The 25,861-nt window shown below is 39.1% G+C and overlaps 1 protein-coding gene across 11 annotated transcripts in view; it reads left to right on the forward strand.

The window, feature by feature from the left end:
- Positions 1 to 25,861, forward strand: part of KIAA0825 (KIAA0825 ortholog) — a 259,650-nt gene that overhangs the window by 208,646 nt on the left and 25,143 nt on the right. The window contains exon 22 of one of the 11 annotated variants that reach the window (XM_063319279.1): positions 13,869 to 13,955. The exons of the other annotated variants lie outside the window; for them this stretch is intronic. Coding sequence (XP_063175349.1) covers positions 13,869 to 13,878 — 10 coding nt within the window. The 3' untranslated portion in view covers positions 13,879 to 13,955. Of the gene's footprint in view, positions 1 to 13,868; positions 13,956 to 25,861 lie in introns of those variants that run through there. 11 annotated transcript variants of the gene reach the window in all.

Below are 25,861 nucleotides of genomic sequence, written 5' to 3' on the forward strand. Positions count from 1 at the left end.
TGGGCGGTAGAGTAAATCCAACACTTTCTTAATCTGGTAGGCTTGTAATAAAAATAGTAATAATATCAAGAAATAGTATAACGTCTATACGCTGTAGCATCTTTCATTTTGGGAACTGTCAGCATTTTAGATTTTTTTTTACATTAACATCACTACTTTATGCATAATTAATTTAATTCTTTGGAGGGGCTAACTCTTAACTAAAACTTAAAGCTATGGGAAGATAATATAATTTTCCACAATAGAATTTTGCTTAGTTTTTGAAAATGGGATAATGAAAGTTACCTGAAAATGTTCTTTAGCAGCATCCCACCCTTTTTAGTTCTGCAGGTGGGTTTGAGATTACGTTGGTTTTCTGTTTTGTTTCGTCTTTCAGGCTCAGAAAATTCCTCTGAAGCCTCAGAATAAACAGCATAAATGCTTTATTTTTGCATAATCTTAATTAAAATGCCAAAATATGATTTTGCAGTATCTAAATAGAAAGTTTGATGATCTGCAATGCTAGATTTTAGGTAGTTCTTTTTAATTCTGCAGCTCGTATGAAGTACGCTTTAACTTACCTCACGTTTTGATAATCCATGGAAGAAACCATCAAGCAAGATGTGCTTTATTGTATGTTATTCTACCGTCAACCGCTCTGATACATATTTACCTCTTGCATGTTCTCATGAAGGTGTTGAAACTTGGATGGATCACGGCATTCTGCAGCTTTGTTAGGTCTCTTCATCCCCAGCTTGGATGCTAAGGACAGTTTATTGACTGCCACAAAGGAAACTCCAGCAGCCTTGTCATCCAGGAGTCCCTGCCACTGAAGGGACCTCTCGATTCTGCCTTTTCTTCTTCCATAGCGGACTTATTTTCATTCCTTAATTTAATTTTAAGTAATTTTTTTCTGAATTGCAGAAGAAAAGCTAAACTCTTTTGTTGCTTTATATTCACATCTAGACAATGCTTCATGAGAAGCAATCTTTATTTGGATTAGGTATTAAAATAAAAAATGAACCCTTTTAGCCAAGTCAGGTATGTGCCTTGCTTTGGGGAAAAACAGAGTGAGATTAGAATTGCAAGATGTTTACCATAGGAAACCATCTTAGGAAGGTGTAGGAGTGATGTTGACTAGTGCAATTTTACCTTAAAAGAACAATAAGTCTTGGCTGGTGATTCGATAGGTTGATAATGCCAGCGTTACTCTTCTCCTAATTTTCCCACGTGACAGATGGTAATAAAACATGTGTTTTCTTTTTGCTGGAAATCCAGTAGACATTGAGTGAAAAAATTAGGCACTTTTCAAGCATTCAGCTACATCTGGTAGTCATAATGAGTAACTTTTTAGGCAAACAAATAAATACACTGGATCTTAAAATCAAGATAGAGGAACTCATATTAAAACGAAAATTATTCTCTGACATATCCAAAGTGGAGAAGAAGTGTTTCTGCTGCAATTTTCTTTCCATTGTAATGATTGATTTCTGTCAGTAGTTTTTAAAACCTTTGACATGAAGCAACCAATTTCTTCTGTTTAAATTATTTTGTATCATTTATAATAATAATAGTTGCTCTCACCAGTCACGGGGAAAAAATGATTCCTTAATTTGCTAGAGAACAGAACGGTTTTGTCAAGAATTGAGTAACGGGTAGGTTTATATTGTTTCCTGGTTGGAACTGGTAAGGTCTTTCTGAAAGATGTCTGAGATCTCTTTACACTGTTTCAGTTAGAACTGATCAAGAGAGTTAAATCAGACATGGACCTGACACTAATTTCACAAAAAAATTCACATATCACAATGAGCATATCTCCAAAAGAAGAACAAGAAATATTAGAATATATATATTCTTTATCAATTCTGACAGTACAGTCTTAGAGTTATTAAAAGTCAAAGAACTGAGCAGATGTCTAGCAATGCTGAATTATACAGTCTGAATAACTTTTATAACTAGCAGATCCAGTGCAATCTTTTCTTGACTGTTAAATGTCTGTCAATAAATCCTGATGCTTAATATCAAGTGGTTAACAGAGCCAGCTGTGTACTGTTCATGCTTAATAGAAATGAAAAAAATTAAGATTAACATATAACAGGTAAATTTCACTGTGTTACTGAAATTATATAACATTTAATGGGTTTCATTGTATTTTTAGTGAATATTCAGAGATCAGCAGTGGGTCAAGTATGTTGGGGAAATGATTGCAAAATACCCTTGCTAATTTCTGTCTCTTTTTTGCAAATGGAGACTTAACAAGAGAAAGAACGGAAATTATTTTACTAACCTTATACTAGTCTTGACCATATTTTGACTTTTTGGGAATTACAAATTGATTGAGGAATGCATGGATATAATGCTTTTTGTCTGTCAAACTCTTTAACAGATAGTGCAAATTTTCTCCAAGATTTTGTGAATAATCTGCTTTCTTGATATTATTTTGTACATACTAGGAAATACTGCCAGCTTTAACCCTGCATTTTAAAGTCCGGAACACGATACTTAAAGATACATGTCTAGGTAGGAATTTAAATAGGGTAGCAGATTAGTTTCCAAAATAAGTGTAAAATATATGAAATATAAAAGCTTTCACTGCAGTATATAATAGGAAAGTTTGGCTTACACTGAGCACTTATGTCTGCTGCCATGATTGCAAGACTCCAGGCACGAGTCATGATTAGCTAAAATAGTTTAAAAAGTAATTTCTACTAGTATTACCACAGAGGGGGAATAAAACAAACAAAAACCCCCCTCAGCAAACAAACTGGAAACCTCAGATAGGAATCCAAGACTTGACTCAATGGGTGCCAAACCTTTGTCCCAAATTGGGTGCCCTGTTACTAACATTTTATCTTAAAAGTACAAATGAAATCACATGCATCTGTGTGCTTTCCCAAGAGTAATAGATGGACCTAAAGAGTTTGCCAAGCAAGATTTCAAAGCTCGGGAGGAAAACGAAAGGTTAGACTTAGCAGAAGTTGGGTGTATTCCACAAACCCACTGTTCAAAGATTTACTTGATCTCTTATCAACTGATGTGCACAATGGGTCAAACTAACACAAGTAAACCACACTGAGAAGTCACTGTATTCAAGTAATTCTCTTTTAATTTATAAAATAAAACAATATCTTGTGTATATTTCTGTTCAAGTATCAACTTACAGGCAAAGCGTTGGGCCATAAAGGCATATGAGCAGTAAGTACGGAATTGCTGTGACTATCACCGTTGATAATGCATTAGTAGGCAAAGTAGGCAGATTAATTTACTTACGGTAAGCTAAGTGCATTCTTGGCTCGTAAAGGGAAATCATTTGCTCACTTAAGCCAGATATCTGACTTTTGACGGCAAATGTCACTGCCTGGATTTCCCTTTGACAGTTTGGCAACCCTGCACCCCTGTTATAGTATCCACTTATTTGTCTTGTTTTCAGCCAGATTAATCCATTCTGTTTTGACAAGAAGACTGATGGGTAATTGATAACTGTGATAGACACAAACAGAAGACTTGGATGCTGAATAATTCAGCACTTTTCAGTATCAATAAGAGAACAGGTTGAAGAATTTGTGTCTCTATTTACACTTAAACTAAACTAAGTCAGCCCAGACATTTATGCTGCCAGTCTATCAGAAAACCAAACAGTGTACATTCGGTTTCCACCCGACAAAATGTTTTATAAGCTTGTAACAATATGTGTGAAGCTGCCAGAATAATAAATAGGTACAGCAGCCCATGCATGCTAATGTTATGTTGTAAGCAGTTTTGTTGACAAGTGCTAATACTTCTTTCATACTATCATCAAAAGCAGCTAATACAACAGCCATTATTTGCTGGCTTTCCAAGCAAGACATGATGGATTGTGACCTTAATATGGGTTAGCCGAGTTTTGAAAGTTAAACAACTTGCAATAAATCATAGAATTATTACAATGCAGTTTAATTGGTTAAGGACTGTTTATTTCCTAAACAGGGTGAAAAATTTCTGTTTCGGCACTTTTAATTTGCAAAGTGCATTTTCATTATGAATGGCAGTTTAATATTCTGCTCTTTTGTCATGCAAAATATGCAACACACAGGCAATCTATTAATTGGACAAAAATGCATTGCAAGCGTAAATTATCCTTTATATCATCACTTGTGAGCTTTTACATCTATTAAATGCGTTAAATGGAACATAGTTAAAGGTTTTACAACTTGCAGGTTAGTTCTGAAATCTAAGTCAAGCTTCAAGATGATTTTAATGACCTTTATTTTTAGCAAAGTAGAGTAATTAAGTAGTAGTAAATATAAAGAACAATTTAAGTGATATTATTCTTAAGAAATAGGTAGACTGATTCTATTGATTAAAAAGTCATAGAAATTGTAACAACTGTCTATATTATTATACTTCTTTTGCAAAAATAGGTGTGTTTCTTCTGCCTCCTTTGTTTTCTTTCTCTAAACCAAAATGCCAAAGATTGTAAAATCAATTTATACAGAGTGATTCAGTAAGAAACAGAAATTACAGTAGCTTTCTAAAATTTTGCAGCATTTGGAACTGTATTTGATACACGAATAGTCATTTTGGTCGAATTGGTCAAAATGCATGTTAGAATAGCATACCCTTACAAACTTGAGAACCTTACTCTAGTATTGCTGAAACAGCTAGAATGGCATGGTGTTTTAAAAGTCACTCATAATACAGCTTGGTGGTGCTTTAATTTTGCTTAAATGTAAAATTAGGGTAGGTACCAAATAAGCACCTTGGTACACATTATTTTTAAGAGAGGAACTAAAGCGATAAATTGACTGGCCACCTATTTTAGCAGAGATGTTAAAATGGCACCTAGCATATGAATTCAGCGAAATAGGCAGCGTCTCTAGAATTAACTATTGTCTGAAATAATCTATTTCCAGTAAGCAATAATTGAACATGGTTCATGACATGAAAAAGCAAGAAATTTTTGGACACTGCGCTCTCCTGAATGCAGCTTTCTTCAATAATTTATTGCTAGCGTAAAGTTCAAATTGGAGAGTACATTATTTATTTGTTATTTATGTGTCTTACAAGCTGCTAACAATTTTTAGCTGTGCAGTAGCTTTCTTTTAAAAGGAGCGAGCCAAGTTATCTCTGAATGTAGTCTTAACCTTTGATAAATGATGGCGATTCCCTTCTCTCCCACACCCACCAGTTGGAATCAGGATCTGGAATATGTGGGCTAATTAGCATAGAAGAAATGTAAAGATCATCTTAAGTGCTTAAGAATGAATGTCGCTAACATAGAAAGATGTGCCTTCTGTTTGGCACAGTGCTTGCCTTACTTGCTTAGTAAGGCAAGAAAGAGTTAAATAACAGACTTGTGGAAAAATAAGTAATATCAAGTAACAAACTATATATATAGTATAATCCACCAATAATAGATGAAGCACTTGGAGTGCTCCTAGTCTCATAGGATAATTCAGGTTGGAAGGGACCTCTGGAGGTCAACTATGAGGTCAGACCAGGTTATTCAGGGCTTTATCTAGTCTGGTCTTGAAAACCCCGTTGGCTGGAGACAGCACAGCCTCTCTGCTTCTAATGACCGCGATATAGCATCACCAGCTGCTGTGAAAGCTGAAGGTTATCTTGGTTTTGACTCAAATTTTTGTTTCACCTAAACTTGCTATAATAGAAAATACAGTGCAGTAACACAAGGACTTAAATACTACTACTAAAAGTCGTAGTCCATCAATTTTTAGGTAGATAGCTAGTGAAAATACGGTACTCAGAGTTTTGTGCAGATTTCACTGATTCCTATTGGTCTTTCAGAACCACGTAAAGCTTTGTCTCGGGATTGTTACAGGACAAAATCTCAAACACATGAGAGGCCACCATCCATCCACCCACATGGAACTGAGCTCATCTTCACATTCATCTGTTGGTGGTTTTTTGCTTTAAATGCAGCATTTTGGCTATATGAGAGAGAATTGTTTCCATTCTACTTTATTGTGCTAACAAAACTGATCATCGGATCAGTTAATCATGGGATCCGTCAGGTGAGCACTTGCATTATTAACCATTTAGCGTTACGAGCAGATAACTCATGCTGCAACATTCCTTTACTTAACAGTTTTGTCCGTGATTTTTCCTACGATGTGTTGCAAGATACTTATCAAAACCCACAGACGTTCTGAGAAGTGTTAATGGTCTCATTGATGGATGCGGCAGTCATAGGTGTTCCTTAGGATGGCAGACAGGCACACGGGTTTGGCTCCGTGTTTCCTTCATCCTTATGGCTAAGTGGGAGGGGGAAGCAATGTGGAGTAAATTTACTCAATGAACCACAGCTTCTGGGTTTTTTCAGCTAAGTAAGATCAAGTAATAATTCTGGACTGGTGGGATTACCAGTGCCAATGGACAACGGGGAGGATGAAGACCATTTTGCTGAAGTGTGTGAGGTTATTTCCCAGGAGCTGCTGTGTCCGGGAGTCAGTGTGAGATTTCCTTATTGGTCAGCTGTTCTAGCTGGAAACTTACTACCCCTGACGGCTAGCAGCTAATTGATTTGGTAGATTTAAATATAAAACTTGTGAAGCTGTTTGTTACCGTTGGTCACAAAATTTGGACAGGCCATCCAGGACTGCTGTGGCAAATACAAAGTGGTGGAGGTTGGAGCAGGACTGAAATTTAATGTCCAGCAAAATAATCTTAAATTGTAATGAACGGAGGTCCTAGAAAACATTGAGTATATTTATATTTATAAAACATATATTTTGTTATATACTTATATCTGCCTGTGTCAAAATACACTATTTTAATCTCTCACTTGTTTTATATTTAAACTCTTGGGGGGTCCAATTTTAAGCCCCAACAGTCTTTAAAACACTGCTCTTTTAGTCAACAGCCACTAAGCACAGAGTGTGGCTTGTTATATTCTGAAAAGGACAAACCCGTGCCTGCCCTCTTTCCAGTATCCTTGCTTGTTTTGGGGTGTAACTGAAACCTCCTGCCCTGATTTTTCTATTTGCCTGCCAAACTCATTTACCACTGGGCAACACCCAGCTCTCAATTTCATCAGTATGCATTTGCCCCTTTGCAAGTTGTCAAACGACTAGTCAAGCCTTAAAAAACATCTCTGGAGCGGTATTTTCAGGTAGCTAAAAGTCGCCAATAGCATTTTCTACCTGTGGCTATGAGAGAGAGTGTGAGAAGTAATGATTTTCTGATAGCAAAGAAGGGCTGGTTGAGGAGTTGTCTGTGTTGTCTCCCTGACCACCATTGACTACTGAACCCGTAAATCAGTACGCTTGACAATTAGCAGCAGAAAGCAGGACTGAGAGTACTCTTGTGAGGCGCTGATTTAGTGTGGATATTGATAATCACATACAGTGATTTGTTGTGGGTCTGAACACATGATTCTACTGACATTCCTTTCACTAAGGAGACCACCACTAGGGGGTCTGCTCCTTCCCAAATCTGTGTGTCTCACCCTGCTGTGTTGGCGCAACTCATGTCAGCGTGGTGAGGAAAACTGCGTGATAGGAAACTATCCTGGGTTAACCTCCTTGCAGAAACAGGCAAGACAAGAAGCCAAACAGAAAATCAAACAGAAAACTGAATAAGCCACAGAAAAATACCAGCATTTTTCTTTATCACTGATAGACTTCATATCCCGAACAGTGAGAGACATTGTAATACAGCATGTGCTGTTAAATAGACAGTTTCCCCATGAAAAAGATGCAAGAGCTCCTCCGTAAACCTCTCTCTTCTTGAGTCTAGGTTGCTTTATTCTGGAAATTAAGTCTGCTGTCGTTATTAGCTTGGTGATTTTTTAGCTGCTGGCAGCCTTTGTCAGGGGGTAGAAAGGAACCGATACATAGACTTTCTCTGTTTCATATTCCTTAGGGATTTTCAAGGGATTTTCTTCTCTCTGCACTGGGAGTTGAATTTGATTTTGAGAGAAACCCTTCTGAACTCATGACTATCTACAAAAGAAGCCAAAGATTTCTCTTGATTCGAGAGTCTGAGCAATATGCAAGTCAGGAGTAAGGAAGCTGGAGAAGCCAAAGGATATATCGAACGGAAAGATAAGGTAGAAAACTTTATCAGAGGCCAGTAAGGCAACAGATTCCTGGACATACGTGCTCCAGGACAAGAAGATTTCAGGGCTGGAGAAGGATCAGTTAGGAGAGTGGGAGTAAGGGCTAAGGAGTCAGCGTTAAACAGAAGTCCTACTTCAGCCTGGTGCTGTGATGAATAGCAAAGAAGAACCAGCTCTTGTATACCTGGGCTTTGTTAACCCACCATTAGGATGAGTGCCTGGTCTCCAGCAGGACTGATTGTGGCCAGGTGCTTGTTGGAAGAGCTTTCTTTCCTGCAGGATCTAATAAGAGCTGACAGCCACCGTTCAGGGAGATCTCTTCTTGGAGCCTTGTCCTTGGAAACATCTGGCCTTGCTTCTTTGTTTTGATTTGCCAGTGGCAGAGGCCATTTTCTTCATTTTCTTATCATAGTATGTGATTCTGATGAGGAACGTAGACATTTCTAGAGGCTGGTCAAGTCTGGAGCTTCTGAGGGTGTCCAACCAGCCATCTGGGTGGGGGACTTGGGGGTTACAAAGAGAGGCTAAAGCTGAGGCAATGACATATCCAGCATAGCGTGGAAGAGTTTCACGTGCTGAATAGCTGAGAGCGAGCCATGATGTTAAAGCAAACAAATTGATTTCTTTTCCTTTTCCTGCAGCAGTTGATCTCTAGTAACAAAAGAAGCCAAACAACTTTGCTGAAAATGTGCTGCTTATATAAGGCATCTTGTGGGAAATCTATGTTACTGCGAATCTTTCACTGGAAAAAAGCCTCAGACAGGCATTTTGGGGGCAGGAGGAAAACTATGAGGTTCTGCAACTCATGCAGAAAGAAGCAGAACACAACTAGCAAGTCCTCTTATTTGGGTACCACAAAGAGCTACTCTAAAAGCTGCTAAAAATCTGCTAGATTTTTCTAGGCATTTAGGGCCACATTTGAAGGCAGGCACAAACATAACTTCTGTGTGCGTAATTATGGAGAAATATTTCCAAGGTAGGATATTGGACTTAAAAGCCCTGGGTTTTATCCGTGCTTCAGAATTGCGAGGAAAGCGTTATGCTGATACTACCGTGGTAATTTCTGAAGGTAACTTTTTGTATCTTTTGCTGTTATTTTTGGGTAGGTTCTGGTAGTAACTTCTTGGGTATTTGTAACATCAAGTTGAAGTTTAAAATGGGTGTGCTGCAGTGTGCCTGGTCTTTCAAAATGAAATGGACTGTATTTTGGCCACAAAAGAGCATAAAAAGTTTTAGTTTGCTCCAACAAAAAGATATGTTGAATTCTGTTGTGCAACATGTTCTTACAGGGCTTAGTAATACTTTAATATGCTAGATAACTCAGATACATGTAGCAACATGGAGCAGATTACTTGAATTCTGGGACAAGAGACTGAATTTTTTTCTTAATATATTACCTATCTTGAAAATGTGTAGGACTGACTTATCACTGTGCTTTATTGTGCAGCCATAAATAAACTCTGTCAATGCAGGAGCTTTCTGACTAGATAATAATACAGACTGTTTTTCTTGCATATCTTTTGTTAATGCAGTACTTTGGTTTGTTGTATGTGCTTACAAGTGTGGATTTTCATGTGCTTACATTAGGTTTGGTTGATGAGAATATATAGAGAGCTGGCAGATGTTATTGCTTGGCCACTCTCCATCATCTTTGAAAGGTCATGGAGGACAGGAGAGGTGCCCGAGAGCTGGAGGAAGGCCAATATCACTCCAGTCTTCAAAAAGGGCAGGAAGGAGGACCCAGGGAACTACAGACCAGTTAGTCTCACCTCTGTCCCTGGGAAGGTAATGGAGCGACTCGTTCTGGTTGTCATATCCAAGCATGTTCAGGAGCAGGAAGTTATTGGAAGTGATCAACATGGATTTACCAAGGGTAAATCACGCTTGACCAGTCTCATAGCCTTCTATGATGTTCTAACTGGTTGGCTGGGTGAGGGCAGAGCAGCAGATGTCATCTACCTTGACTTCAGCAAGGCTTTTGACACTGTCTCTCATAACATCCTCCTCAGGAAACTGAGGAAGTGTGGACTAGACGAGGGGACAGTGAGGTGGATTGAGAGCTGCCTGTGTGACAGGACTCAGAGGGTCGTGATTAATGTAGCAGGGTCGAGTTGGAGGCCTGTAACCAGCGGTGTCCCCCAGGGGTCAAAACTTGGACCAGTATTGTTTAACGTATTCATCAAGGGCCTGGACGAGGGGACAGAGTGTATCCTCAGCAAGTTCGCTGATGATACCAAACTGGGTGGTGTAGCTGACACCGCAGAGGGCCGTGCTGCCATCCAGCGTGACCTAGACAGGCTGGAGAGCTGCGCAGAGAAGACCCTAATGAGGTTCAACAAGGACAAGTGTAGGGTCCTGCACCTGGGGAGGAAGAACGTCAGGCACCAGAATAGGTTAGGGGTGGACCTGCTGGAAAGCAGCTCTGAAGAAAAGGATCTGGGGGCCTTGGTAGACGGTAAATTATCCATCAGCCAGCAATGTGCCCTTGTTGCCAAGAAGGCCAATGGAATTCTGGGCTGCATAGGGAAGAGAGTGGCCAGCAGGTCGAGGGAGGTCATTCCATTCTCCCCCTCTGCTCTGCACTGGTGAGACCACAGCTGGAATACTGTGTCCAGTTTTGGGCTCCCCAGTTCAAGAGGGACAGGGAATTACTGGAGAGAGTTCAGTGTAGGGCAACAAAGATGACTGAGGGATTGGGGCATCTCCCTTACGAGGAAAGGCTGAGAGAGCTGGGACTCTTTAGCCTGGAGATGAGAACACTGAGGGGAGACCTTATTGATGTTCACAAGTATCTAAAGGGTGGGTTTAAGGAGGATGGAGCCAGACTCTTTTACAGTGGTTCCCAGTAACAGGACGAGGGGTAACGGGCACAAGCTGGAACGTAGGAAGTTCTGATCAAATATGAGAAAAAGCTTCTTTACGGTGAGGGTGACAGAGCACTGGAACAGGCTGCCCAGGGAGGGTGTGGAGTCCCCTTCTCTGGAGACTTTCAAGCCCTGCCTGGACGCAGCCCTGAGTGATGTGCTCTGGGCAGTCCTGCTTTGGCAGGGGAGCTGGACTGGATGATCTCTAGAGGTCCCTTCCAACTCTGAAAATTCCATGATTCTGTGATTCCGTGAAACACTGTTAACACTTTCAGAAAACCAAGCCATGGCTCCTTGAATTCAGTTCTCATGGCACTGCACTAACAAGTTACTACAAGTAGTTTTCCTATGAAATCACCTTAGAGAGAAAAAACTGGCTGAAAAAATAAAACTGCTATTCTACTGAAGTAACTGAATTTCTCTAGAAATTCATCCATATAATAATGCTGTTCCACGTGTTACTGAAATTTGGATCTTCATAACTAATTTGATCTCCTTTGAGAGGCATAGGTGAAACGAAATGTAAAACAAGCAGAAATACAAATACAATATCAAAAGTGCCTCAGAGCATGCTCCTTCTGGATTTTGGAACTGATGTGATAAAATATTAAATCTGTCAAAAAATCAGTCACAAAAGTTATTTTACTGAATGCAATATGATAGTTTTGCAGTTTATATCTTCTGCTTTATGTATCCATTTTTTGAGCTGTTTTCAACAGACTTAGCCTTGGTCATGCAAATTACACTGGTTTGCAACATACAGTCCAAAAATAACTTGCAGGAATGTAGCATGCAATTGGTTGTCAAAACAAGGTTATTAAATCAGTGCTTAATTTTATCTCTTGATGTAAGTGGTGAGATCCTTGTAAATTTAGGGATGACTATGCACTGGAGTACAGTAAAAAAATTAAGCCAATCATTTAATTACTAAAACCTGCAGGACAGAGCTCCTGAAATTCTTGACTAGCTTTAATCAAATTTATCTGATGGACGTAGCCATGAAAAACAGGAGTTTTGTGTATATTGCAGATGAAGTGAGGAGCAGCAGCACTCACTGGGCCAGACAATTGAAGGAATAGTTTCAGTCTGTTCACCAGTTCGTTCTTAAAGGTCGTCAGAAGAGAATCCCTATGGAGACAGTAACTATTTGGACTTCCCAGTAGCACTTCAAAATGCAAACAGAGTGACACACAACATCATAGAACCATAGAATAGTGGGGTTGGAAGGGACTTTAAAGCCCACCCAGTGGCACCCCCTGCCCTGGGCAGGGACACCTCCCACCAGCCCAGGTTGCTCCAAGCCCCGTCCAACCTGGCCTTGAACCCCTCCAGGGAAGGGGCAGCCACAGCTTCTCTGGGCAGCCTGGGCCAGGGGCTCACCACCCTCACAGCAAAGAATTTCTGCCTCGGATCTCATCTAAATCTCCCACTTTCAGTTTTATACGCTTGCTCCTTGTCCTGTCACTACAGGCCTTGGTAGAAAGTCTCTCTCCATCTTTGTTATAAGCCCCCTTTATATATTACGAGGCCACAATAAGGTCTCTCTGGAGCCTTAATCATGTAGGGTGTGACGGTGTTGCATCAAATTGTTTACACCGTCTATGAATAAGCAAAGCTATAGCTAAGTGAGAGCTGATCAGATCTTCCACAAGATTGTAGGAAAGTCTGGCTTCTTGCAGTGGTTTTGGGGTCTCAGGGTATTCATTGCCGCTGTCAGAGCCTTCTTATGCACAGAAAAGTACTCCAGCCTGGTCACTACAGATTAAAGGCACCGACCCTGTGGAGAACACTGTATGCATGAAAATATGTGTTCCTATACAGCAGCAAATAATTCTGTCTATGATTTTGGTATTGTCAGAGTCCTTACTGCTATACAAAGATTTTAATGCTATTTTAAGGAAGCAAAATAGGCATTCTTTTATTGCAGAAATTTGCATTGAGGAATATTTTATTTGTATCTTACATTTTTAAAGTGCCACGGCAAGAAATGGGTTTGATTTTGAAGAAGAATCGTTTTGAATAATTAACCATGAATTACTCTAATTAGAAGAAAATAATTATAGGTTGGACATAGCTGCTTCAAATGAGATGTACGGGGTTAGTGACTATTGGAAAAATAATGCCACCTGATAGAAGCTGAAATAAATCTAAAAAAGAACTTTCTCTTACAATCAGGATTTAACTATGGTATTTTAAAATGTCTCCAATTTAAAACATGCAAATTTCTTCTAGACAGAATTATTAGTAGGACTATATTGTTGAATTACAAAATCCTCAGTGTAATAATTAAAGAAGGTAGTTTTATCCTTTAAAAGAGAGTTGTGATTAACTCTTGTCTTAATATCTGAGCTCTCGCTCAGAACTACTGAGAATACTATAGGTACCTCTTCAACTCATAAAAAGGTTGATCTTGCTTAAAACCAAGGTATTTTTACAAGTAAATGTTATATATATAATAACATCATTTAAAATATATGTCTGTATTACATGTATAGACGTATATATCAGCAACATGGTTGTCTTCAGTTTCAGGTGTAAGGGATTTACCATCCATGCACCACTAAATTTCATTAAATTGAGAAGAATAATTTAACAGTTTCCTTTAAAAATTATACTTAGGAAAACACACACAGGCTGAATAGTCTAAGATTGCACACTGTTCTTCAAGGACTCTTTTGTTTCTTTGAAAATCACCTGAATACTGCAAGAAGAAACCCTTGTAATTTAATTCTTTTAGCTACTTATTCAGGATTATGTTTTTATTGTATAAACACATACTTAAATGTCTTGTAACTTGAAATTTGCAGCAAAAGACTTAAATGTTGCGGTGAAATGATGATTTTTGGTGGCTCTGTAAATGCCATTCTACATGTGATTATTGCATGCCTGTAAATAACACGCTGTACTTTTTTTCGGTTACTTTTTAGCATGGTAAAAGATTAACCGATCCATTTCTGTCTGAGCAACAGGGACGGCTAAGCCTGCTGTTTTCTACACTGCTACGCGAGCAGCAATGCGTGCTCTCCGATTGCCATATATTCGTCATATGATATTGCTCGTGTACACTATTAGCCTGTTACGTGTTGCTGAAGTGCAGATATGGAAGCAAAAGTTCTCCTGAGTATTTATCCTTGTGTGCGCCGATGCAGGCAGGACGCAGGAACAACCACAAACCACGGATGGAAAGCAAAGAACAAATTTAATCTCAATACCTCACAGACCGGGGAATCTCCAAAGCAACACCCGGGCAGAGGCACGCAAGCAGGGGACGCGGGCACCGTGGCGCGAGGGAGAGTCCTTGTGAGCAAGAGCGCGCTTGGACTCCCTGTTCTTGCTGGTATTTAAACAGGCATCGTTTTCCCACTATGCTTTGATCTTCTTCAACAACAGGCCAGGATTCTCAAGCGGCTAGGTCAGGTGTCCCTGAGTCCATTGCAGGCTTACGTTATCTAAATGCGAGTGTTTTTCTTGCAAGCACCCGAGACTGAATAACAATTGGTGTGATATCTGTGTTTTCCAGCACCCCAGGTGCGAGTCACTTGAGCGTATTTACAATCCTCCTCGCCGATCTTCCGTTGCTTTCCCACAATCCTTATTATAATTATCATGCCACTCCTTCAAAACCGATTGATGTTTTGTTCTGATGCCAGTACAAGTAATTTAATTTTTTACAGTTTAATCTTCTCTTTCATTTCTTGCCCTAAATAGTGTGCTTTAGAAATGTGAAGCAGTGGCCTGTACCCAAAGGCAGGTGAACGACACTTGCAACGTGTGTAGTCAAACACACAGAAATAGCAACCTTTGCTGTTAGAAAAGCTAAGATAATGGCCTCCCTCTGAAGCTTAAAGCCAAAATTTATTTCTTGGTGGGGGTGGATCATGTTTTTTGTGATAAAAATGTACGGTATTTTTCATTATCTGAAGCAAGTACAATAATGCTATCATATGCGCTGCTTCAGTGGTAGCTATTTAATTTTTTCCCTTCTTACCGTTTTATAACACAAGTCAGGGCACTAAAAATAAGCCAGCCAGAGACTGTTCAAGTGTCTAAACTCTGCATCCATACCAACACAGTATCTGAACGTTAGTTGCATTAACTCACTCCAGAGCCAACGCGTGTTGCCTTAATGGAAAATGTGGGCGTGCTCCCATCTTTTGTTTGTGGTCAGGCTGCTCTCATGTTGGCCCATCCTTTCAAATGTGAATAATACTTTCTGGTGAACTCTTTCTGGTGTTACCTTCCAAGTGCTTCTAAAAGGCTTGACTTTGAGCCTGTGAGAAAACGATTTGAGCCTCTAACCACAGAATGCAGACCTTCTAGAAGATCACTTAGAACTTCTAAATTGTGTGGTAATTTCTGAACATAGAGGCTGTTGGGGTATTTCAGATTAAATTAATTCAAATTTATCCTATTCTACTGTAACGGCTTCTTACCCAAATAGTATTTAGCCATGCTTTACCAATGTTTCTACCCAGATTTTTGTTGTAAACAAACTTTCCTTATAATATGGTTATTAATGTGTTGTCATTTCATCTCAGTGTCTTAGAGTCTTCATTCTTATTTGATCTAGACGCCTGTAAATGATGAGCAAGTTTAAGCAATTCAAAAGTATTGTGAAGGTGTAAAGTAAAGCTAAGGATGATGTGAACGAGTCATTCTCTTTATGAATAGTATAATCAGATCACTTTGGGTACGGTCTTCCACCTTTCCAGAGTGAATAAATCTCTCTATTCTAATTCTTTAGAAATATAACTTTAAAAAAGAAGGAGGGAAAAAAAAATCTCCTTTCAAAATTTAATTGCCAAAATGTGTTTATAAAAAAAAGCAATGAAAAAAATGGGGCATTTAATTATGATTTAAAATGATTGAAATTCCAGTGCACCTGTTTAATCAAAAGAAAATAATGTATGCGCAGTAAAGTCTTTTTCTATTATGCTTTTGATGACAATAGCAGGGTATTAAGAAAATATAATAGGAAAAGTAATATCTAACATTTTGTTTTCTTATGTCAAGAGATAGAATAACTATTGTTATTGAATAATTTTTGTGAAATTCTGCTATATTAAGCTATAAATTTCCAATTCAGCTTCATCTGATTACCGTCTAAAGTTAAATGCTCACCCAAATATACAATTATATATTTGGTATGTCCCTGGTATACTCTTACCGAAAATGCGTTATCCTCAGATACATACATCTGAACAGAGTATTGCAAAGCCGTTACCAAGACACGTGAGCATTTTCTGCTTATAATACGGGACAGCTTTAATTACAGGATTCAGTACTTTTTCCTTCTTTTCGTATAACTATGCCTTCGCTCTGTGAAGAGCGATGGGCTGTGCCGTTGCTGGACCGCGGTTGTGCAGTGAACAGAGCTGCTGTACGAATAACCTCCGCGTCGCTCCTACCGAGGTTGGACTGCGTGAACGGGCAGACTGCTGAGGAAAGAGGCGGCATCCTAGCGCTTGAACGATGTGCTGAATTCTGCCACTCCTGCCTCTTTTGTGCAGGGCGCAGACCAGGTTACCTGGAGTGGAGGATACGATGCGTTATCTGGAGCAGACGTGAGCATCCACAGTTGTGGGTGAAATCCCTGGAAGATGTTCTTTCAGAAAGGAGACCACTGTGTGGTGCTAAGTATTCTGCAGGAGCGCATCAATGGTGTCTCAGACTGGGAACTCAAATTTGGTTTTAATCTCTGTCCCAGTTTGGCAATACATTAAAGAGGGTAGTGTCTATTCATCTCAAAGTATGTTGTATAAATATTTTCTTTAGTGTTTGTGCAGCACTCAGGGAGTGATGCCTGTAACAGAACAGCCCAAGAGGAATAAATGATAATAATACAAGCTTTGAAGTGTGTGGTAAATTAGATATAAGGTCATCGATCGAATGCTTAGTAGAAAATACAATATTGAATATTACACAGTAATATTACATAGTAGTATATAATATTAAACAGTAATGTTCAATATTGTATTTTCTGTTCTGTGCCCCAAAAAGGTAGAAAAATGGTGTATGAAACTTAATCATTAAAATCCACAGTTAACCTTACTTCCAGCATTTTCAAACTTATTAAGGACGGGACTTTAAACCTTTTAACAAAATTTTTGTATCTGTGCGAGAATTTGTAAACACCTGATTGTGCTGTAGCATTATCTAGTAGGTAAGGGGGAGAAACCTCTTCTGAGTGAGACAGGGTGAATCGCAGGATGAAGTGAAACCAGGACACTGAATATTCTGGACAGGCTGTTCAGAAAGTGTTTGTAAAACAGGAGAAGGATTTAGTTTCTCTTTAGTATAACTTTTGTCTGGCTGTTTCTCTCTTGCTGTTGCGTACCTTGTTTTCAACAACTGCAGGTTACTGAAACAGTTGAGTTGATACGTATATGAAAACATCTATCTGTGCAATCTTTGTCTGGTTCTTTAATATAATTTCTAGCTCAGTTTTTGTCTTCAATTCTGCAACAGACTACATACTGTACGGTCTTACAGATATGCAAAATACTGACCTCCTGTGTTATGGTTTTATGCATCGTTTTCGCATCTAAAGCACTTACGGTCCCAAGCAGGATTTGAGTATACTGAGATTTAAAGAAATAATTTTAGTTTCTTTTAAGTTGCCTTCTTATTGCTGAGCCTTTAGCCTGCATGTATGCGTTGGGCCTTTTCTGCAAAGTATGAGAGTATGGTTTTGTTACAGCCGCATCCCTCCAAGGAACGCCATTCTATGGGGAATTATCACTTTTTCTGCTGGAGCGGTTCACGTGGCTCATTGTAGATGAGAGTCGTGCTGCTGATCCACTATAGGTGAGGTTCCTAGGGCCAGGTGCATGTACTTTATCATATATCGAGTCCTTTCACGCACCTAGCATCCATTCAGTGTGCTACTTCTGTGGCATACAATGGGTTGTAGGCTGGCACCACTGTTTTAACAAAAACAGTAAATATTTAGTGATTGCACTGTAAAGACATAACGTTCACCTGAATTGCTGCCTTTAGAAGGAACAAAAAAACCCAAACATTTCTATGAAATATCCCAAGTAATGATTGATTAATTGCATCATTTACACGGTGATTTCCCCTTTAACAATTCCAAGTGTTCAATTAGCAAAACTTGATCCCGTTGAATAGTCACCTTTTTTTAAACTACAGTTTAGGTGGCCATTGTTAAAAATACACATATAATTGTTTAAAGAACACCTCTCATTTTATCTAACGCACCTTTATTGCATGCAACTGAGTGCCGTCTTTAGTAAGATGAACAGGAGACATTTCTCCCTCTTTTCTTTATGCTGCTACTGGTCAATGTCTTATAAAAAATATTTCAAAGGTAAAATAATATTGGGTATGGTCTCAAGCTGCATTATTTATATACTGCAGATTGGAACAGATAATTTTGTCCTTCTTTCCACTGTGATCCAGATGTATCCATTATGGAGAACATTCTATCCATGCTTTTGCCTATGTGGTTACCTTCTGACCTACAGTGTCTTTGAATTTCAAGATCAAATTAATACCATCTGTTTGAGCTATTCTATTCTCTTTTCTGTGGCCTAAGGAAAACGAAGTGATTTTGAAAAGCTGATGTATTGTTACACTGTTCACTCAAAGAGGTCAGCTATAACTTCTTGTTAAATTCAGCAGAAAAATTCTAAGGAGTAAGCTGCCACTTCAACATTTTTGCAGCCATATTTATTCAGACATATTTACATGTCTGAGAAAATTACAACTGTGAAGACAAATTTAAATTAGCTTTTTCACTTTTACCTATAGTTTATCTCTTTGCCGTAAAGATTTGTGATCTTGCCAAGGTCATTCTCCTCACTCACGTTTTTGCACTCTGGCATTATGATATGTTCTCTGCACATACATGAATGCTGCAACCTTGCACTTACTCATGGCATTAAAATGAGCGAATAAATGTCAGAACTGAACAAGTCTTGACTGTCAAATATAAGCTGCTCTAGCATTCATGGCTAATGCTCTAATCGTCGGTGCAAAACATTGAAATAATTTGCTTTCCCTACATGTTTTTACTGGCCAGGATGCATAGGGGAGTAGTGTGCTCAGTCATAATCATGCTCCACAAAGGCTGGAAATGTTCCCTTTGAGCTTCCAATCATTAGGCCAGCCAAAGTGAAGACAAGCCCATTGACAAGCGAGAATGGCAATAATTTATTTTCTATTGATGGGTTGTGACAAATCATGTTTGGAGCGGTGGCTGCATACTGTGGGGCTACATGAAGAAAGACTGCGATGGCCCTAGATGAAGCTCTTCACAGCTCATTTAGTCCAAATGTAGCCACCTGGGTGGTGAATCGGTTCAACGTACCAGCCCAGGCATTCCCGCACAAAATTAGATCACTTACAGGCGAGGCATATAGGGGTTCCTTCAAGGCATTAATCAAGGGGGATGGTGAGCTGTCAAAACGTGGATTTCGAAATTAAGGAACACAAGAAGGATTAAAACGCAGCCACGTCAGAAATTCAGGAATATAATTTCCATCACAGAACTGCAGGTACGGAATAGTGCTTGGAAGAAGACATAAGTAAAATATTAAAGGTGCTTTCAGTAGGGGTAGATTTTTACAGATGTTAATTAGTAAAAGCAGCATGAGGATTTATTTAAGCTTGGGCACACCCCCTTTAACTTTCAGCTGACAGGTCAAATTAATTTATGTGCTTCCTACCAGTGCATAACACAGTTCATATCTTATTTAAATTTACTTTTGCCAAGGCCCACTGATGTGCTTAGCATCTGACATCTCATGCTGTTTCAGAATACAGACGGATATTTTATTTTGCAGGATATGAAAAGCCTGACCCGTTTATTTTTTCAACTCTGTTTATATTTCATTTCTATAGAAAAAAAAATAAAAGAATATTGAGATCTAAGGGTTTTGCATACATTTTACTCTACTTTTTTTTTTTCCAATATGATTTTTGTTTCCTAAGAAATTCTGCCGACTGTATTTAAAGTCAGATATCCTCTTAAGCAGCAATCTTTGAATCCTCTGAATGGAAGCATCTTGACCTGACCAGCTAAGCATTGCTTCAGATGTTGTGGGGTTTTGCACTTTCTTCTCATATTGTCCATTGCCCTGGAGGGAGAAAAGAGGGAAGAAACAACCAGAGAGGCAAAGTTCCTTTTATCTTCTGAAAAACTGTAAAGTAGACGTCTCTCCTGTCTGGCACACGCTGGAATAAAATCTCCTGCGGTAGCCCCCTCCTTTGCGTCTCCCTCCATTATTAACTCAGAAAAGTGGAGAATCTGGGTTTTCTACTTGAGGGAAAAATCGCTAATACCTCTGAAATGCCTCAGAAATCAGCAAATGAGCAGGAGTTGCCTCAGTGTTACTGCAAATACCGTCACCACTTTCTGATGGCCATCCAGGAGGGTACCCCAGCTCCTGCATCCCAGCGGTCGGAGAGGACCCAGACTCACCGCACTCATCTGCCTCTTCCAGAGGCTGGGGGTGAGCAGCCCACAGGGGATAACGGGCTGCTTCTCCCACTCACTGCTCGCATGGACATCTCTCCTATGGCAGTGAAAATCCAATGTCTAAGCCCCGCTAACCGTACAAAAAAATAATTTGTGCTTATACAAATCAGGATTATATACGGCAGCATATGTAAATGACAGAACTACGGTCTTCCTGTGTAGCACTTCTAAAAAATTGTTCTATTTCATCTATTAACACAATATTTTTTTTACTCAGAACAAGTCTAAAGATCTCATACCTAGTAATACAGTTTAAGTCATCTCAAATTTAATGAGCGAATACATACTTGTCAGTCTACATGTCTATGAATTGTATTTTATTACTCTTCTAATCCTCTTAAATTATAATTTAAGAAAATGCAAAACAAAAGGGGCAGAACTCGAATTATTACATCTCTTAGGTAATCTTGAGTTTCCTGTTTGTATATTACGTCAGGGATTTGTGTAAAAGAAATCAATTGTGATGATGGTTTATTATCATAACATGTGCAATACGGAGGCAAATATATAACATTTAATGTGCCAGGTAATGTGTGAGAAGAGTTAATTATGTCAGTGTATTTTATATACTGTCAAGCTTCCTTTAAAGAGACATTTCCATCCCCTCTCCTCCTTTAAGGTAATTGTATCACACTGTGATCCTTAGAAACACACTGAAAATACAGTGGTTTAAAGGTAAAAAAATAACATCTTTCCATATACAGGCATATTATGACATAAAATACACATGGTTTGTTTATACTAGTTAATAATTTTTGTAGGTTTCTTCTCTGTTTTCATTTCAGATTTTTAGTGCAGCTAATCTAAAAATAGTATGAAAACAGTGCACCCTGTATGCAGCTGCAGCTCTGTACTTCCTGCATGTTGCATTAATATTGGAAATACAGTAATGAATTTTTCTAAATAATTCATTATACCAGCCACTTGAAAATTTTATTTTTATTTGGTATTATTTTGTCCTCTAAGGTAACATGACAGGGTAACTGTCTTGCATAAAAACCAAGATCATCACTCTTTTTCACTGCCTATCAACCAGTTTGTGCTTAACCAAGCATTTATTTATTAGTTCTTAATGGTAAGGTCCACGAGGTTACTACACCTGAGAGAAAAATCTGTAAGACAGGCTTTCTAATTAATCACTGGGAGGGTTCAAGAAGGTCTTGTTATTTCTGTGTACAGTAGAATTTATGTAGTATATTACAAGTGTTGATTGCTAAAAATGCAGCTCATTTTTGTTTCTTCACATCTGTAGTTCTTCTTGTGCCAAACTGTACCACCCTTATCGCTCTGTTCGTAAACACACGTGTAAGAAGGTGTGTATGGAGGGAGACAGGTCTGACCTGTTGCCTGTTTGCCCCTTGAGCGTCTTGAAAAGAGACTGGTGAGAAAGAAAGGGAAAAGGAAAAAGAAGGTGGTCAAGGGTGGCAATTTCAAACGTGGACGGATTGAGGGGGGGAAAATGACAAAGTAAATACCCCACATGAAAGCAAGAGTCACATAGTGTGCAAACAACGCAGAGTGAAAGTCCTGCCAAATAATTCAAGGTATCATTTACTCTGTATGTTACCTTATTTTGCCTGAAGCATCAGAAACTGGTAAACATGACCAGTTAGTGGGATCTGCTGGGTGGTGTCCTTCCATTCACTCGGGCTGGGCAGAGCTCTTGCTGCTGGAATACAGGCTCCCAAGAGCCAGGCAAGCTGGAGACAGCTTCTGACCTTTCACAATATCCATGTGCTGAGATTCCTTATTAAAAACCCTTCTTTTGAAATCGAGTTCTGGAAATTAATGTCATCCACACCAGCTTCCCCTCTGCTGAAGTTCGGCCCCGTTGTGGGGAAGCTCGCCTGGCACCATGACCAGGAGGGATGGGGAAGTCAGGAGAAACATCTCTTCAGTCACCACTGTCATAACAGAGTAAAATTCCCAAACTGATCCTTATGAATGTAATGTCTTTTTATTACTAAGGAAATGAGTTGCAGCAAAGGGAATAAGTAGAGCACATGGAAAAAAAACGGAGCGGAAGGATTATTTCCTTCCTTTACTTCTTCAGTGAAAACCGGAGTGCACATTTTAGAAGACTCTGAACTCTGGGCCACTGTAATCTTTCTGTGCCTTTTTTCCATAGTCTGTTAAATAGACATATATTTCTCTATGTGGCTGTTTTGAGAAGAACATATAAAAATTCAGCTATATGTGTTTCTTGTGCCACTGGAAATCTCCGTACAGAAAGCTGAAGAACTGCGTTGCCGATGCTCTTATAAGGAAGCGGTTTTCAGTCCCTTGACTGGATCCCCTTCTTCTGAGCTCCTCAAAGACATGTGCTTTTTCTTACCATTTTCAGAGATCAGTGTAGCTTTGCCCTTACCTATGTACAAACCTTCTTTTTCATGTCACTCTTCTTTTGGCATCCTATCTACGTGCTTTCTTCCTATGCCTCTGGAGCTCTATGAATTTCAGCCTCTTTTGAATAGGGTCTTCTTTTTGCAAAGGGGTGTCCTCACCTCTTCTGCAGGTGGTTTCCACAGGGAGAAGTAGCAAGGAAGCTTCTTCTTGTTTACACTTTGCTCCCTGAGGTTTCCCTTGTTTCATTAGATCGGAGGAGGGAGCCTTCGTACTCCTGAGTATCACCAAATGCCAATGAAGGCTTCCACCTTAAACATCCTTAAACTTGCGTCCTTAAACAAAGCTACAGCTTGAATTGCTGGTGTCTTTTGAAATACATGGAGAAAAAGCCAAACTTTGACACGTTCTCTCTTTTTTACTCCTAGAAAATTCTTCCACATATTGTCTACTTTGATAGAACTGCATCTACAACTGAAAAAAAAATAAATTAGTTAACAAATCATTATATGTAATTCAACAAAGGTTGTAAATAGGTAGGGATAGTTTAACATATTTATGCTGGATTTGAGGATGCTCAAACACTGGAGCAGATTGCCCAAAGACGTTGTCGACTCTCCGTCCTTGGAGGGCTTAAAGACTTCACTGAACACAAACCTGAGCAACCTGCTCTAGTTACACCTGTTCTGAGTGCGGCGTTGGCCTAGATGACCTCCAGAGGTCCCTTCCAACTTTGATGGTGAATAGCAATGAATGTGTTCAGTCTCTGATGGAGAACATTAGTGTATGGTATTGAGCAGCTTTAACCTATGGAACCTGGCTGAAGACCAGGGTCTTGTGAAAGTCCACTGGTCCGGTCCTCAACCTAAGACAATAAAGAGTTTTAGCAGACAATTAATCTCACACCAGAGTGACAGCACTAGGGAGAATAAAAGGAGCAATGCTATTATTAAGATTGAGAAAGATCAATGCTGTTGGTGAAACCGAGAAATGGTAAAGCCATTTGAGATCAGAAGAGGGAGGCCAATGGAGGTCCTCGAAGACTGGAGACTCTGTCTGATCTGAAAGAAGAAGGGTACTTTGCGGCCCTCCCTAGATGAGTGTTGACGGACATTCCCAATGCACTGGACAGAAGCCCAGTTCCCCAGTGCCTTGGCTGGCAAACATGTCTGAAACAGGTGAAATGTAGTGGCTAAGAGCGCGTATGAGTGGATGCTTGTTCTTCAGTCACTGGTTTTGACCAATAAGGACACAGGTCCTCTTCCCCTTCTAATAGCACTGGTTAAATCAGATATAAGGTAATGTGAACCCTAAGAGCCCCTTGCATCAATTGTTGAATTGGAAAGTTACTATTGCCAGAGGGAAAAAAAAAATTGTATAATAGAATAATATTTGTCATGTGAAATTTTATGAAGATTGATTATTTTATGGACAAGTTTGGGCTAAAGATGGATATAACACAGTAATCTTCCATTTTAACTAGAAGGCAACTGCTGTGTCCCCATCATTAAGCTGTAATTCTTACAAAAACTCCAATTAATTGGATTTTTCACCAGAACTTTTTTGTTTGATTTAAAGTACCATGTAGATTCGTTATAGAAACTTCATTTAAATATGGATTTAATTAGAAATGTTTTATAATTTTAATGAGTCTTAAAAGTCTTTTGATGAGCAGTCAGTGTAATTATGGTATTTAAAATGATTGGATAAATGCATACTTTATAATTTACCTTCCTCGCAACTGTGTTTTCATGATGGTTATTTTTAACATGAAGAATTGTTTCATTTTGTGTCAGTTTATCCTCCTCTCCCTTCCACAAAATGTTTTATCTCTGAAATAAAATTAAATATGCATGATACTAGTAGTATTGGATAATATTGTAATAGCACAGTTAAAAATCAATCTGAGAGGAAAATTATTTTGGTTTTGTTAGAGAAGTGACTGAATTGATAATTCGTTATCCAGAAGTAAATTACAGACTAGCTCTGTCCTATATGTGTTGTCTCTTTTGTGTTTGAGGAAATTACCTGCAAAATTGCTGCAGAAGACATGTTGCACTGGGTATTGTGCTATCAGCAATCTGCTTCACTACCACAACATAAAGAAAGAGAGAGGCTCAGCAAATTTAGGAAAATAAGGAGGTTATAGAACTAGCAGTTAAAAGGGGCGGGGGGGAATGGGCTGTTTAACGCGTCGTGTACTTTATCACACAACCTACACGAAGACCACTGACTGTCACATGCTGAGCCTTACAATGCATTGTTCAGAAACAGTACGCATTAGCTCCTGCATATCTAATAAATTGTTGTTTCGTTGCTGGTGTTTTTTCTCTGTGTGTGTGTGTTTGGATGTATTTTTTTATTCACGAAAACTGAGCTTATAGTAAGTCGAGTCTTTAATACAGAATAGATAAGCTAAAAGTAGTGCAACCAGCCTCAGGAAAGCCATGAACAAGAATTTTACATACTGTTTCTCGGGACTGCAGTACCTCTGCAAATCAGACAGATCTCTTCTGCTGGAGGGCTCCGGGAGGGTCGCATTTCCCCGGTCCCCAGATCTTTATATTTACTCACTGAATGAGTACTTCAGGGAAAAAATACTTCGACTATAACGTGACATGCGTCAACAATTCCCGTTCCCTGATTTGATCTCCTTTGGCTGCTGCATCGCTGGCCATGAGCTAGCCGTGCCTGATCCGTGCAAAGCTTTAGTGTCTTACCCAGAAAAGACTATAAAAGAAGGGTAAACATGTAATGATACTTGCTTCAAATATTCGCCCACATCCAGCAAATTGAGCTCATAGTTCTTTGCTTTATATGGATCCGCGTGTGGGTTTGCATCTTCCAGCATTAGCCAGCAGTTAATACAAGCTAGGTTCAGAAATTTTCCTCCTCTTTTTGCGAAAGAATACGAAAATGTCTCCTGCTCTATTCACTGACTGTTGTTCATGCGGTGTCCATCTTTAAGTGTAAGGAGAAAGTTCACTTGCGCTCATGCCTTGCGAGTAGAACCTTGTGTAATATATATGTACTGTCATCTTCCTAGCTCATATGTGTACTGTCATAGGGGAGGGCTTAAGATCTTTTACTTTTTGTCATAGTGTATGTCTATTGAAC

This window comes from Chroicocephalus ridibundus, chromosome Z, assembly GCF_963924245.1.
Source record: "Chroicocephalus ridibundus chromosome Z, bChrRid1.1, whole genome shotgun sequence".
NCBI lineage: Eukaryota > Metazoa > Chordata > Aves > Charadriiformes > Laridae > Chroicocephalus > Chroicocephalus ridibundus.